Below are 13,662 nucleotides of genomic sequence, written 5' to 3' on the forward strand. Positions count from 1 at the left end.
TTACTCATTGGATCGGTCCCGGTTGGAGTAAGATTCTGTGACCTGAGTCGGCTGGATAGCTGATGGGCCTGGACCCGATTTCTCAGAAATGTTGAGTTTCTGAACTCCCTTATGCCTCCGTTTTATATCACAGATGAGCTCCGTTTCGTGGGACACCAGGTAAAAACCATCACTCAGATGTTTATCATCTATTAATGAAGGGACAAGGTTGGTAGTTCTCAGTTGAAACAAAAACATCACGTGTGGCCTTATCTTTAAAAGCACTTGAGCCTGTGTGTGGCAGAGCTCCCTGTAGCTTAGACCTGAGGAAGTGGCGGATCCGTGGGCATGATTATCCGATGGTCAGGAGACATCAGCAGGACCTGTGTGAGCTGCACTTGACACTGTGTCATTGACAGGAGGAACTCTCATCAGCTCCAATTTCTGTAACTCAGGATCAAGAATGTCTTGCTGTGAGAGGTTGAGGAAGAACATCGAAAGCAAGAAACAGGACGTTTGGAGGCCACAAAGTCTGGGGAGTGATGGCGATTTAATGATAAATAAGTCCAAGCACAGTGTAACCTCAGTGGTTCAGCAGTTTGGGTAAATCAGACTAGAGTTGAGGTACCACTTAGCCCCATTTCTGGAGGAAAATTGATATAGGGGAGTGAATTTGATAAATAAAATGGCCAGAGGTTGGCCTAACGGTGTGCATTTCATCACCCTAACGAGATTATAAACTTTTCCATGTACTCCCCCCCACCAATGCTTTATTTATAATAGATGTTTAATAAATCCTCTTAAGTTACATAACACTGGAGGAACAGTCAGTCCATTTAAGGGAATTAAGTTTCTGTTGACACTTTGAAAGGAACATGCAAATGCAAGCAATTAATATAATAATTATAATTCCTTTTTACTTTTCACCAGATTTGGTCTCCAAAACATTTACCTACTGATGCTTTTTCAGTCTTGTTACTTTGAAGTTATTTGAAAGTAGTAAAATTGAATTGCTTTTAAAATGTTATGTAATTCAGACTTCCATCTAATTCAGATGGTTTGTACCCCGATCCATCTAAATTAGTTACATACTTACTGTAAGCGGCAAGTTTCAGCAGCACTTTGATTAGGTTCTGGAGAATCACATTAAGAATGGGTGTGGATAAAAATAAGCAAATGTAATGAAAAGCTTTGAGGAAGTAATTCTTCCCAGCCTTCCTGAAGAGAAAGCTTATTCAGAGACAAATAAATACAAAATGTGCTGCCTGGTGTTATGAACCACCAAATCACCCTTGACTATTTTTAAAATGCTTTCCCTGTTTGCGTGCAGTGTTAGAAAACACTTAATAAGGACCCTGTGAATTGAGTGTTGCTGCTTGCTAGAGAAAAAAACCTACCCTTTCATCACTCTGTTTTTCTCCTGGAGTTAATGTTATGATCAATAGATTGCTGGTGTAATTGAGATAAATCAGGAGTTTAATTGCCATTTGGAAAAGTAGTTCTTTCTAAAATGTGGAAAAGCAAAAGAGAACAGGGAATTTATAGGGTGTTGAATCCAAGCTTAAAAAAAAAAAAAGAAAAAGAAATACCAAAAGGAAGAAAGAAAAGAAAAAGTAAAAGGCTGTGTAGACAAATTGTTGAAGCCCACGTATGCATTTTCAGAGTCTGTATGTCTCCTGAGTAACAATGTGATGGAATTGTGTCTTCATATGTTTGTCTGAAAGGATGCTAGTCTCCTCCTCACATCCTCTGACTTTTGAATGAAACCCCAAACCCTGGGGGGAAAGGATGGGGCTTTATGGAACAGACAGTTCAAAGCGTCATCCTCTTTAATTAGTACAAAACCTGAGTTAATGAAAGCACCACAGGGCAGCTTCCTTTCTTGGAAGGACTTGGACTTGGTTAGCCGGCTAGTGCCCACTTGCTCCTCCCTTGGGATGAATGCTTAGATTCCCCCATGAGTTACAACACTGACCCCATGATTGGCTTGACCATGTAAATATCTCAGCAGAATTTTGGCTAAGAATGTCACAGTGCCCCGAGACAGTTTTGATCAGGGGCAAACCTACACATGTATCGGCTCTAGTTGGGGTGACTGATGGGGACTCTGGGAAAACCTCTTATCCTCCAGGTGCCTGGTTTTCCTTTTTCACACCAGAGTGATCATTGCTGCCTCCCGGGAACTTTCCAAGAGAAGAGTGCTTAAAGTCTATTTAGTTCAACTTGATAAGGGATGTATTGACCACCTGTTGTGATCAGTAATTCACTTAGAGGTGGAGTAGCCGCTCTGCTTGCTGGTAGACAGCCCTCCATTACTGTCTGTGCCACGAGTTCTTCAGTGTACATTGAGTGGATCCCAGCATTCTGAATCAATTCTTGATTGTCAAGATTTTCCCCCATTCTAGGGGAATCCCAAAAGAGGCCCCCAGGGCTTTTGGCACCGATGGATCATAGGGATGGTCTGACCCTTAAATGTCAGCCCATCACCTACATCACTTCTTTCTTGCTGCGCTTACGAGGAAAGAAGCAGAACTTTATCTTTTTTGAGTAAAAGCTTTATTGAGATATAATTGACATAACATGCATTTTGCCCATTTAAAGTAAACAATTCATTGGTTTTTAGTATATTCACAAAGCTGTGCAACCATCGCCATAACCAATTCTAGAACATTTTCATAATCCCAAAGAGAAACCCCATACCCTTGAAGTGGTCCCCCTGCCCCAGTCTCCCGTCCACCCCTTCCCTCAGCCTTAGGCCACCACGAATCAACTTTCTGTCTCCATATGTTTGCCTGTCCTGGACATTTCATATAAATGAAGTCATGCAATATTTTTCCTTTTGTGTCTGGCTTCTTTCTTGTAAATTCTTTCAAGGCTCATCCGTGTTGTAGGATGTATCAGTGCTTCATTCTTTTTTATGGCCAAATAATACACCATTGTACGGATGGACCACATTTTATTTATCCATTTATCAGTTGATGGACATTTGAGCTATTTCTGCTTTTTGGCTATTATGAATAATGCGGCTATGAGCATTTGTACGCAAGTGTTTATGTGCACATATGTGTGCACCGAGGAGTGGCTGGATCATATGGCAACTCTGTTTAACCCTTTGAAGAACTGCCAGACTGTCTACCAAAGTGGCTGCACCATTGTACATTCCCACCAGCCGTGTCTGCGAGTTCTGATTTTCCTACTCTCTCCAACGTTTACTGTTATCTTTTTTTATTTCCTTTATCATTTGATTTCCTTCTGGAACATCCGCAGTGGGGTAGACTCTAGAAGCCACCTCTTCCTTTGTGGGTGGGTTTAGTGTGCTAGGTATTTTCTTTTGCCTTTCCAGATCCTTCTCTGCCCTGCCTTCTGGGGACTGACCTCTGTGGACCGGTCCCCTGACTTCCCGGCTTCCTAGATTGCATTTGGGCTCAGCCAGTGAGATCAGAAGGAAGGAGGAAAGTGAGAGTGGGGGTATTTATTCTCCCACCTGCAGCTCTCCTGAAGGCCTCAGCCCCAGCTTGGCAGTGCCTTCTCAAAGCTGTCCTCTCCCTTTTGTCAGTGGCTCGTCCTGCCCCTTCGGTCCTAGCAGTGGTACTGGCTGTCCATGGTTGCTAGCCCTGGGGTTCTGTAACATTCCTGTTGGTTACACTGTTACCTGAGGACTGCGTGCCGCAGAATTACATATGAATACAGCCCTTTATGTCATTGCAGGCTTATCTGAAACTCAGGGACTACCAGAAGGCAGTCGTGGATTGTGAGTGGGCTCTGAAGGTAAGAAGAGAGAGCCTTTTCCACGTGTTGGAGTTGGGCTTGCCAGGCTGGGCGTCTGGGTCCTGAAGTGAACGCAGGAGAGCAGACGGTGTTTCGTGGTGGGCCAGGCTCTGAGCTCTGCAGTCAGGCCCTGACCTTCCTTATCTATAACGTGGGATCCATAGATTGTTTTAGGGGTCACGGTGATGCGTGTGAAGCACCAAGCTCGTAGTCCGTACTCCAGAGAAGTGGCCTTTCGTGTTGCGTTTTCAAGGTTTATATTGCAAGGGCTCATCCTTTACTGTTGTGGTCACCAGCCACTCTGCTTCCTGTGGCAGTGGCAATGCCTCCTTCTGTTTCTAGAACCAGCCACAGGACCAGGTTTCTGCAGTGGTGCTGTCTTTCCCCATCAGTTTGTGCTTTTCTTCCAGCCCTAGTAATTTGGCATATTCGTGGAGGAATAATCAGAATTCCTGTCGTTCAGCCCGGAGACGACCAGTCAGGTCTCGGGCAGATCTCCTAATGCTGTGCACGGCGTTTCCTCTGAAATCTGCCGAGAGAGATCACTTAAAGTGAGAAGAAGTAAGGGCCGTTGGTGGAAATAGTACAGAGTTTTTAAAAGAGAAATGTCATGATCGCTTCTTAGAGACATTATTTCGGATGATTAAATATTTAAATAAGTCTTCCTCTCCCTTTCTGCGAAGGCGCTCTGTCACAGGGGCTCTCACTGAAGAGAACCAAGGCAGTGTTTCTCAGACTTCCTCACCGAAGGGCTGCTGATGGAGCAAATGTGAGCCCCTGCAGGGTCTAGAAGCAGAGAGCATGACATTTCTTGTTAGAAATGTGTTTTATCTGAAAAATCCTTGCAAGTTTTGTATTGCACTCCATGGAATTGATCCCTTAATATCACCATGTTATTTTCAATAACTTATGATCAAGTAAAACTGAAGTGCCAGGAGAACATGCCACGTTTATCCTATGGCCCAGATCCCTCCAGCATAGCACCCCACCCCAGCATAATGAACATGGCCCAGAGTAAGAGCACGCTTTGACAGCAGCATATTGGCTACACTTCCTCCCTTATTTCTTACTGAGAGGGTAAGCAAGGGAAACTGGGGTGAATTAGGAACTCACCTTTGCTAATAATGGTTTATAAAACACTAGGGATCCTCCAAAACGGATGTGTGGGGGTGCGTGATTTCTTTATCCCTTAGAAGATAACAGAATGTCCACAAATCCTGTCCCATCACATCGTTACAGTCTTAAAGTTACAAGAACTGCCCACAGCTGATGACATCAGGTTCTTCACAGCCCCAGCATAGGTCCCTCAACCTGCTTTGTCGCTTTATGTGATCATGCTATTTTCTCTACTATTCCGTAAGAGGAGAGGCAAGGACGTTTTCCAACAATAACAGCACAAGCCACGGTTTGCTGCGTGCTGGCCGTGAGCATGACAACTTTCTGGTCTGTTCTCCTCGATACCACTGTTATCCTTATTTTTCTGGATAAGGAAACGAAGCCTCGGAGATTAATTAAGTAACCTGTGCAGGATCACATAGCTAACATTGGTCCAACCTAAGCCAGTACTCTGAATCCTCTCCTCTGTACAGCTTCTCCACCAGAACCTGAAACCCCACAATCCCTGGGTGTGGATCTGGTTCCCTTCTGTGGGGCTTCCAGGAGTATCTGTTCTGATCTGAAAAGGACCAGTCACACCGTCTTCATGCTGACTCAGAATGACATGCTGGCCTACTGCCGGATATTAAATGAAGCACAATGTAATAATTAGCAGTGAGACCAAAGCAGAGCAGGCCCAACAAAGCTGACATTAAAAAACTCTGACCCTCAGCAGCCAGTCTTGAGGAATGCCCTGCGAGGCTCCCCATTGAAGAAGCTTGGGTAACCACTTGGAGGGATAGGGGAAAATGTATAAGGAGCTCTCAAAACTAACAATGGCTGGCTCTGTGTCAGAACCGTAAAAGTTTCACTCTCTTTAAAAGTAACATATCAATAATGCATGTCAGTGGTATTCCGTTATTAATAGTCTTGGTACTTTCATGCCAATTTAATATTTTTGACACTTTTGAATGGGTAGAGACAAGCTCATGTAATGATAGTTCGAGACTGATGTTCCTTGTCAGGGAAGATAAGGCAGTGAAGCTGCTTTCAATTAGGATCAGAGTCTTTCTTTCCTGGCAGAACTCTTTCTGCACGACAAAATCCATCTTTCTCTGAAAACAGGACTCCTTTTAGGGGGATCTGGGGTTCACCTGAGAAAATCCTGGTGAGCACTGACACATGATCAAAGGAGACGGGCTGGGCAGTGAGACATCCATCTGGCCCTCTGTGTCGGCATCCAAGGCGGGCGGAGTCCCAGTGCACAGGGGACTCTGAGGCCCCCCGCTTGTTCTGCCCCCCGGTGTAACCCTCATGCTCTGCCAGCGAAGGGCCAGGGGACATTTGGCTTTCGTGGGCCACTGCACTGGCATTTTCTTTCCTTTGGACCATTCCTTTCCTGCCCCCTCGACCTCATTGTCTGTGGATTCTCCAGGGCTCACTCCCCGGCTCCCTGCCTTTCTTCTCTCTGCCGCTTCTCCCTCGGGGCTCCTGTCTCCTCTCCGGGGTCCACCACTGGACAGAGGCTAGCCCCTCATCCTCCAGGACTGCTTCACTTCCCTCACTTGCCCCCGCCTTTCCCGCCTCTAGTCGGTTCTGCGTACTGCCTCCAGAGCAACTTCCTTGCACCCCATGCTGTTCATTCACCTCCCCCAGCCTGGAATCCAAGGCCTCCTCATGGAACCACTGTCTTGCTTGCCCCTTCCAGGCTGACCCTCCCCTGCCCCGCTCCTGCCCCGCTCCTGCCCCTTGGCCTGGCCAGAAGCCCCCTGTCCTCTCCCATCCCCGGACCTTGCTCAGCCCATTCTCCCCCCTTCCTTCTCTCTTCACCTCTCCATATCCTTGGAGACCCAGCCCAAACCTGTGGTCTGCATGCCCTTTGTTAAACCATGCTGCTTCACGGTGGATTTTCCTCTCCTCGACTGCTATAGCACTTTTCTGAAGGAGAACTTGTATAGTTTGTCGCCTTTGGGGCCTGGAGTCAGATGGCCAGATTTTAGATCCCAGCTCTGCCACTCCAGCCCCTAGTTTCCTCATCTGTGCAGTGGGGATAATAATGGCATCGACTTCATGGAGTTGTTCTAAGGCTTATATGAGATCATTTGTACGAACCGCATGGCAAGGATAAGGTACCATTGTCATTACCGTCATTCACTTAGCAGCGTGTCGGGAAATGATGCTCACGAAGATGCACCTGTAAGGCCTCTCCACGTAGGACAGTCGTCGCTGCCTCTTCTGTCACCGTCTGTCTTTTCTTTCAGTCTTCCCCTTTACTCTGGATTGCCGCTGTTCTGGCCAACGTCCCACTTCTGGTGAGAAGCAAGCCCGGAATTCACCCAGGACTTTTTAGACTCTTAAGCTTGCACTCTAGACCTTTGGAGGGCATCCCTGGCACAATGCCTCACACATAAAAGGGTTCGATTAATTAACTGGATGTTAGAAGTTGTAGTTGGCATCACTGTGCGAAGTCAGCCGGTCTCTCTGGAGTGGTAATAATTAGCGGCAGGCAGGTGCAGGGCCCCCTGTGCAAGGGCTGTAGCCTCACATAAGTTTTGATCCTGCCTTCTGATGGGGGCATCCTTCCTGATCTTCAGTGACAGGAATGTAAGTTCCCGGGTTATATGGTGTGGTTTATTGCGGGGAAGGAACTTGCGAGGCCCACTAAGATGTCACATTGACCTCAGCTCTTTACCCAGAGTAGATGTTCCTCTCTTCTAATAAACCAGTGGTCCTTAAGCTTGGCTGAGTGCTTATGTCTCCTGGGGATCTTACAAAATTATTCATGCCTGGGCCCTACCCCAGAGTATAAGTTTTGTTTTTTTTTTTTAAGATTTTTTTTTTTTTTTTTTATTTGAGACAGAGAGAATGAGAGAGAGAGAGAGAGCACATGAGAGGGGGGAGGGTCAGAGGGAGAAGCAGACTCTCTGCCGAGCAGGGAGCCCGATGTGGGACTCGATCCAGGGACTCCTGGATCATGACCTGAGCCGAAGGCAGTCGCTTAACCAACTGAGCCACCCAGGCGCCCCAGAGTATAAGTTTTAATTGGTATGGGGTTCAGCGTGGCCTTCTAGGTTTTGGTAAGCATCCCCGGTGATTCTAATGTTTGGGTGAGGTCAAGAGCTCTTCTCAACTAAGGGTTTCTGGTTTGTCTCCTGATTGAGTCTCATTAAATGGACATGAAAACTGGCAAGTATCATTAATTAATTTGATAGAGAGCCCCTTGCAGGCTTCAGTTAGTTTGGCTACAGATGCACAGAAAAGTTTTAATTGTCAACCCTGGTAGCTGTCCTGAGAACACGAGTTCTGCCTTCCCTCTATTAGCTGGGCAGTTAGGGGAGTGGCTAATGACTTCAAACCTTCTGAAACATCTGATCAGTCATTCTCTTTTATGCAGTGTGATGAAAAATGCACAAAAGCATATTTCCACATGGGAAAAGCTCACCTGGCCCTGAAGAACTACAGTGTGGTAAGTTCTGAGAGGAATGGAAGGGAATGTGTGATCACAGAACGATGCTTCAGATCGCCTCAGAGAAGGACCATGTTCCTCCAAAGGTGATTAGGAACTAATCCACCTTTTAGGATTTTCCAAGGTAACTCTTCAGATCTTTGAGTTGGGAAGGATGTTGAGAGTGTTGAGTATCGTCCGGGACAGTCCCGCCTGCTCTGGGAATCCCTTCTGCAGTATCTTCTACCAGTGTTCTGTTGGCCCCAGGAGGAGCATCTCCAGAGAGATGAACACAAAATTCACTTTTAATCTCGCCACCCAAAAGTAACCATGCAGATACATTTACACACTAAGATATTATACATTGTTAACAGCAGCTTTGTTAAGAGATATCTTTCACATACCAAACAGTTCATCTGTGGAAAGTGTACAGTTCAGGGGGTTTTCCTGTATTCACAGAGACGTGCAACCATCATCACACACAGCTTTAGAACATTTTGGTCACCTCCCCGAAAGCCCAATACCCATTGGTAGTACACTGCTTCCCTCCATCCCCAGCTCAACCCGAGGCACCCGCTGATCTACTTCTGTCTCTATGCATTTGTGTATTCTAGACTCGTCCTATAAATAGTATTATACAAGATATAGTCTTTCATGGCTGGTCCCTTTCACTTAGCATAATGTTTTTAGGGCTCATCCATGGTGTAGCATCTATCAGTACTTCATTCCTTTTATTGCTGAATAATATTTCATTGTATCGATATTCTACATTTTATTTATCCCTTCCTCAGTTGACGAACATTAGGGCTATTACGAACATCCACGTACAAGTTCTTGTGTGGACATACGTGTACAGTCCTCTTGAGTATATACCCAGGAGTGGAACTGCTGAGTCCTATGGTAACTGTATGTTTAACTTTGGAGGAACTGCCAAAGTGTTTGCCCCAGTGGCTGAGCCATTTTACATGCCCACCCACCGTATATGGTTTCAGTTTCTCCACATCCTGGGCAATACTTCTTATCTCCTCTTGATTACAACCCCATCCTCGTGGGTGTGAAGCATAACTCATTGTTTTGATTTGCATTTCCTTGATGGCTAATGATGTTGAGTCTGTTTTCTTGTGGCTTGTTGGCTGTTTGTATGTCTTCTTTGGAGAAACGTCTCCTCAGATCCTTTGCCTATTTTTTATTAGGTTATTTGCATTTTTATATTAAGTAAACAGCACTTTATATGTTCTGGATGCAAGTCCCTTATCAGACAAGTGATTTTCAAATATTTTTTTTCACTATCTGTGTTGCCCTTTCACTTCTTTGACTGTGTTCTTTGTAGCACAAAAAATTTTTAATTTTGATGAAGCCTAAATTATTTATTTTTTCCTTTGATTGCTTATACTTTTGGTGTCATATCAAGAAACCATTGCCTAATCCAAGATTTACTTCTGTATTTTGTTCTGTTTTATGGCTTTAGCTCTTATATTTAGATCTCTGAACCTCTTTGAGTTAGTTTTTGCATGTGGTGTGAGGAAGGGATGTAATTTCATTCTTTTGTATGTAGATATCCAGTGTTCCCAGCACCGTTTGTTAAAATGACTATTCTGTCCCCCATTGAGTAACTTTGGCACCTTTGTCAAAAATCAATTGATCATAAATGCATGGGTTTATTCCTAGACTCTCAGTTTTATTCCATTGATATATATGCTATTCTTATGCCTATACCACATTGTCCTGATTCCTATAGCTTTGTAGTAAATTTTGAAATTGGGAAGTGTGAGTCTTCTAACTTTGCTCTACCGTTTCAAGATTGTTTTACTTATTCTAGGTCCCTTGAATTACCATACAAATTTTAGGATCAGCTTGTCAATTTCTGCAAAGAAACCAGATGGAATTTTGATGGGGATTACACTAAATCTGTAGGTCAGTTTGGGGAGTATTGCCATCTTAATAATATTAAGCTTTCGAATCCATGAACATAGAATGTCTTTCCACTTATAAGATACTATATTTTAAAAAAGAAATTGCCTCCTATTATACATTAAAAAATTATTTTCTTCATTGGATTTTAATTCTAAAAGTAATACAGGCCTATTGTACTAAGGTCAAATAATAGAAAAGTGAAAAAAGAAAATGTTAACCCTCCCCTCACCACCAAATTCTATTCACTCATTCATTCATTCAGGTAATTAATTCACTCAGCGAATATGTATGCATACTTTCTGTGTTTCTGGCACTACCCTAGACAATAAGAATACAGTAGCAAACAAGACAAAATCCTTGACTTAATGCAAGTTACATTCTTGGAATAGCCGTGACCGGGAGATGAACCATATAAGTAGATGTGTAGTATGTTGGTTAGTGATAAGTGTTATTGAGAAAACGAAATCAGGAAGCAGCGAAGGTAAGATTAGTTTTATAAGGAGTGGTCAGGGAAGGCCTCTCTGCAGGAAGGGAGGGAGTGAAGTGAGCAAGCCATGTGGCTGTATAATGGAGGAGCCATCCAGTCAGAGGGTCAGCTAGAGAAGAATGGTAGGTGATGAGGTCAGGCAGACAATGGCGGTATGGTAAGGGACTGATTCCCTACAGCCTTACAGGCTTTTGGAAGTTCTTCGGCTTTTACTTTGAATGAACTGGGAGCCATTGGAGGGTTTTGAGTGAAGGAGTAAAATGATGTGACTCATATTTTAAAGGATCACTGCTACATTGAGAATATATCTTGACATAGTAGACAAAGAACAGAGGACTAGTTAGAAGGCTATTGCAACAGACTTTCCAAGTGAGGTGTAATGATGACTTGAACCAAGTTGGTGTTGAGGGAGGTGGTGAGAAATGATGGGATTCTGGATATATACTGACCGTGAAGCCAATAGGAATTGCCGATAGACTAGATCTAGGGTTCAAAAGGTTCACTGCCCTCATCTTTTTGAGCTGCTCTAAGAACTACCAGAGACCAGGTGGCTTAAACAGCAAACATTTAGTTCTCACAGTTCTGGAGGCTGAAAAGTCCAAGCAGATTGGTGTGTGGTGAGAACTGCCTCCTGGGTCATAGATAGCCAGAAGGGTTAAGAGAGGTCCCTGGGGTCTCTTTGATAAGGACACAAATCTCACTCATGAGCGCTCCACCCTGATGACCTAATCACCTCCCAAAAGCCCCACCTCCAAGTATATCACATTGGGGGTTAGGTTCCACCATAGGAATTTGGGGGAGGGGGGGGACACAAACAGTCTATAGCAGTTACCATGTTTGATGTGTATACCTCTGTCCCGCAACACTAGTCTCTTTTATGTGATGTTTTTTTCTTCCATTCATTTTTTAATCCTAATCTTTTGGATGAGCCTTGAGCTTTCAGGACAGCTGAGAGCCATTTTCTTCTGCGCTTTTTTTTCTCAGTGACTGGGCAGAGTTCTTGATACCCCTGAGGACAGTACTGCTCAAAACCCAGTAACATGCCCCACAAGCTAGAATCTTTCTTTTTTTCAGAAACTTTCCAGCACTTTCCTCATGGAGAGGCCCTCGCTCTCAAGTTTTCTTACAAGGCCAGTGAATGGACCCCTTATAGGCTCTCTTTGCAGCCCTGTGTGTTTACATAGGCACTTCGCTTTTCCTGTTCCCAAAAGTCTCTGTCAACAGTGTCTCCAGCTTCATTTATTTCCCGACTCCTTGTGGGCATATCTGACAAGTAGCCTCCTGTTCTCTCTCAGTGCAAATATCATATCTAAATTTTGCAATCACCTTCTGATTATTCCTATACCAGCCAGGCATGATCCACGAGAATTTAGGACTGGATATTTTTCCATCACAGGCTGGATCTGACAACACTATTTTTTAAAAATAAGTTCTGAAATAATGCCTCTTGCCCCACAGAACCAGAGAAGCCTAAACAAAATGTCAAATGCATGCTGCATTCCCCCTGCCTGCCTCCTACGCTGGGATCGGGAGGAGGCTGGGAGGAAATAATGAAGCCCAGCCCTGTGGTGCCTGGTGTCTTTCCTATAATCACCTTCACCACCTGACCACTCTTCAAGGTCTTGTTTCTTTTTTCCAGGCTAGAGAGTGTTATCAGAAGATCTTAGAACTAAAGCCCCAGCTTCAGACCCAGGTGAAAGGTGAGGATGTTCCTGCTGGTGTCCTTCGTTTGAATTCCACTTTCGCTTTGTGCTCCGGGACATACCTTCTCTGCACTTGGCCTGCACTTGGCCTCAAAGCCACATCAAACTCTCTCTGTTAGCAGGCTGCCCACTCCTCTTTCCTCTCTGTTCTCCCACTCAGACCTCTGCCTTCCTCCTTTCTACACCATCGTCCCTTAGAGCCTTCTGGGCAGGGCATAGTATTGTCCTTGAATCCCGAAGATGGTTTAAAATCCTGGGCATAGACTAAAATTTTCCCTGCTGAAGGCAAGTTTGAATGATTGTAATGCTTCACGCCTCTCAGCCTCCCATCCTCAACAAAGGTGACTCTTTGTGTCATGATGTTGACCGTTAGGGTTTTGTTTCTCTTTTCTTTTCCTTCTTGTTTTTGTTTTTTTTTTTTTTAAGATTTTATTTATTTATTTGACAGAGAGAGACACAGCGAGAGAGGGAACACAAGCAGGGGGAGTGGGAGAGGGAGAAGCAGGCTTCCCGCGGAGCAGGGAGCCCGATGCGGGGCTCGATCCCAGGATCCTGGGATCATGACCTGAGCCGAAGGCAGTCGCTTGACCAACTGAGCCACCCAGGCGCCCCTTCCTTCTTGTTTTGTAGATTACCTGAATCAAGTAAATCTCCAGGAGAAAGCAGACCTTCAAGAGAAGGAAGCCCACAGATCACTGGATTCGGGAAAGAACACAGCTGTGACAGTCAAGAATCTCCTGGAGACGCTTTGCAAGCCCGATCAGACCCCCTTGTTCTATGCAGGGGGGATTGAAATCCTGACTGAAATGATGCAGGATTGTAAGCCCGAGATGCGTATGATCTCATGAATATAGTCAGTGTAAAGGGACAGTGTAGAGGTCAGTCCCGAGGAGGCAGAGAATCCCTGTGTCCCTTCCTTCCACACATACTGAAGATCTGCTATAATGTCAGGACTGAAGAGGCCACATAAGAAATATACCCCCGCCCAGGCGCCATCCTCCCCTCAGAGCGTGCGTGCACTCAGCACATATGCAGTAGACGCCCCAAACACAATACAACACAAAACACACATACACACACCATACACCCATGGCACATACTCACACCACATGTATATACCTCACATATGCACACACCACACATAATCACTCCTCACGCATGCTCCACACATCGTCCACATACCTGCACACCTTCTGGGTTTCCCTGCATACCCCCTGGATGCCCCCAACACCATATCCCACCCTGACACAGCTCCCCCCAACCACGGAGGA

The 13,662-nt window shown here is 45.0% G+C and overlaps 1 protein-coding gene across 6 annotated transcripts in view; it reads left to right on the forward strand.

The window, feature by feature from the left end:
• The window catches only part of TTC12 (tetratricopeptide repeat domain 12), a 42,775-nt gene that overhangs the window by 11,594 nt on the left and 17,519 nt on the right, over positions 1 to 13,662 (forward strand). For all 6 annotated transcript variants that reach the window (XM_025893915.2, XM_025893916.2, XM_073903760.1 and 3 more), the window contains 4 exons: positions 3,688 to 3,747; positions 8,237 to 8,308; positions 12,328 to 12,388; positions 13,022 to 13,210. In XM_025893915.2, the coding sequence (XP_025749700.1) occupies positions 3,688 to 3,747; positions 8,237 to 8,308; positions 12,328 to 12,388; positions 13,022 to 13,210 (382 nt within the window). The remainder of the gene's footprint in view (positions 1 to 3,687; positions 3,748 to 8,236; positions 8,309 to 12,327; positions 12,389 to 13,021; positions 13,211 to 13,662) is intronic.

Source organism: Callorhinus ursinus, unplaced genomic scaffold (genome assembly GCF_003265705.2).
Source record: "Callorhinus ursinus isolate GAN/ISIS: 27379988/994484 unplaced genomic scaffold, GSC_fseal_2.0 scaffold19, whole genome shotgun sequence".
In the NCBI taxonomy this organism is placed as follows: Eukaryota; Metazoa; Chordata; class Mammalia; order Carnivora; family Otariidae; genus Callorhinus; species Callorhinus ursinus.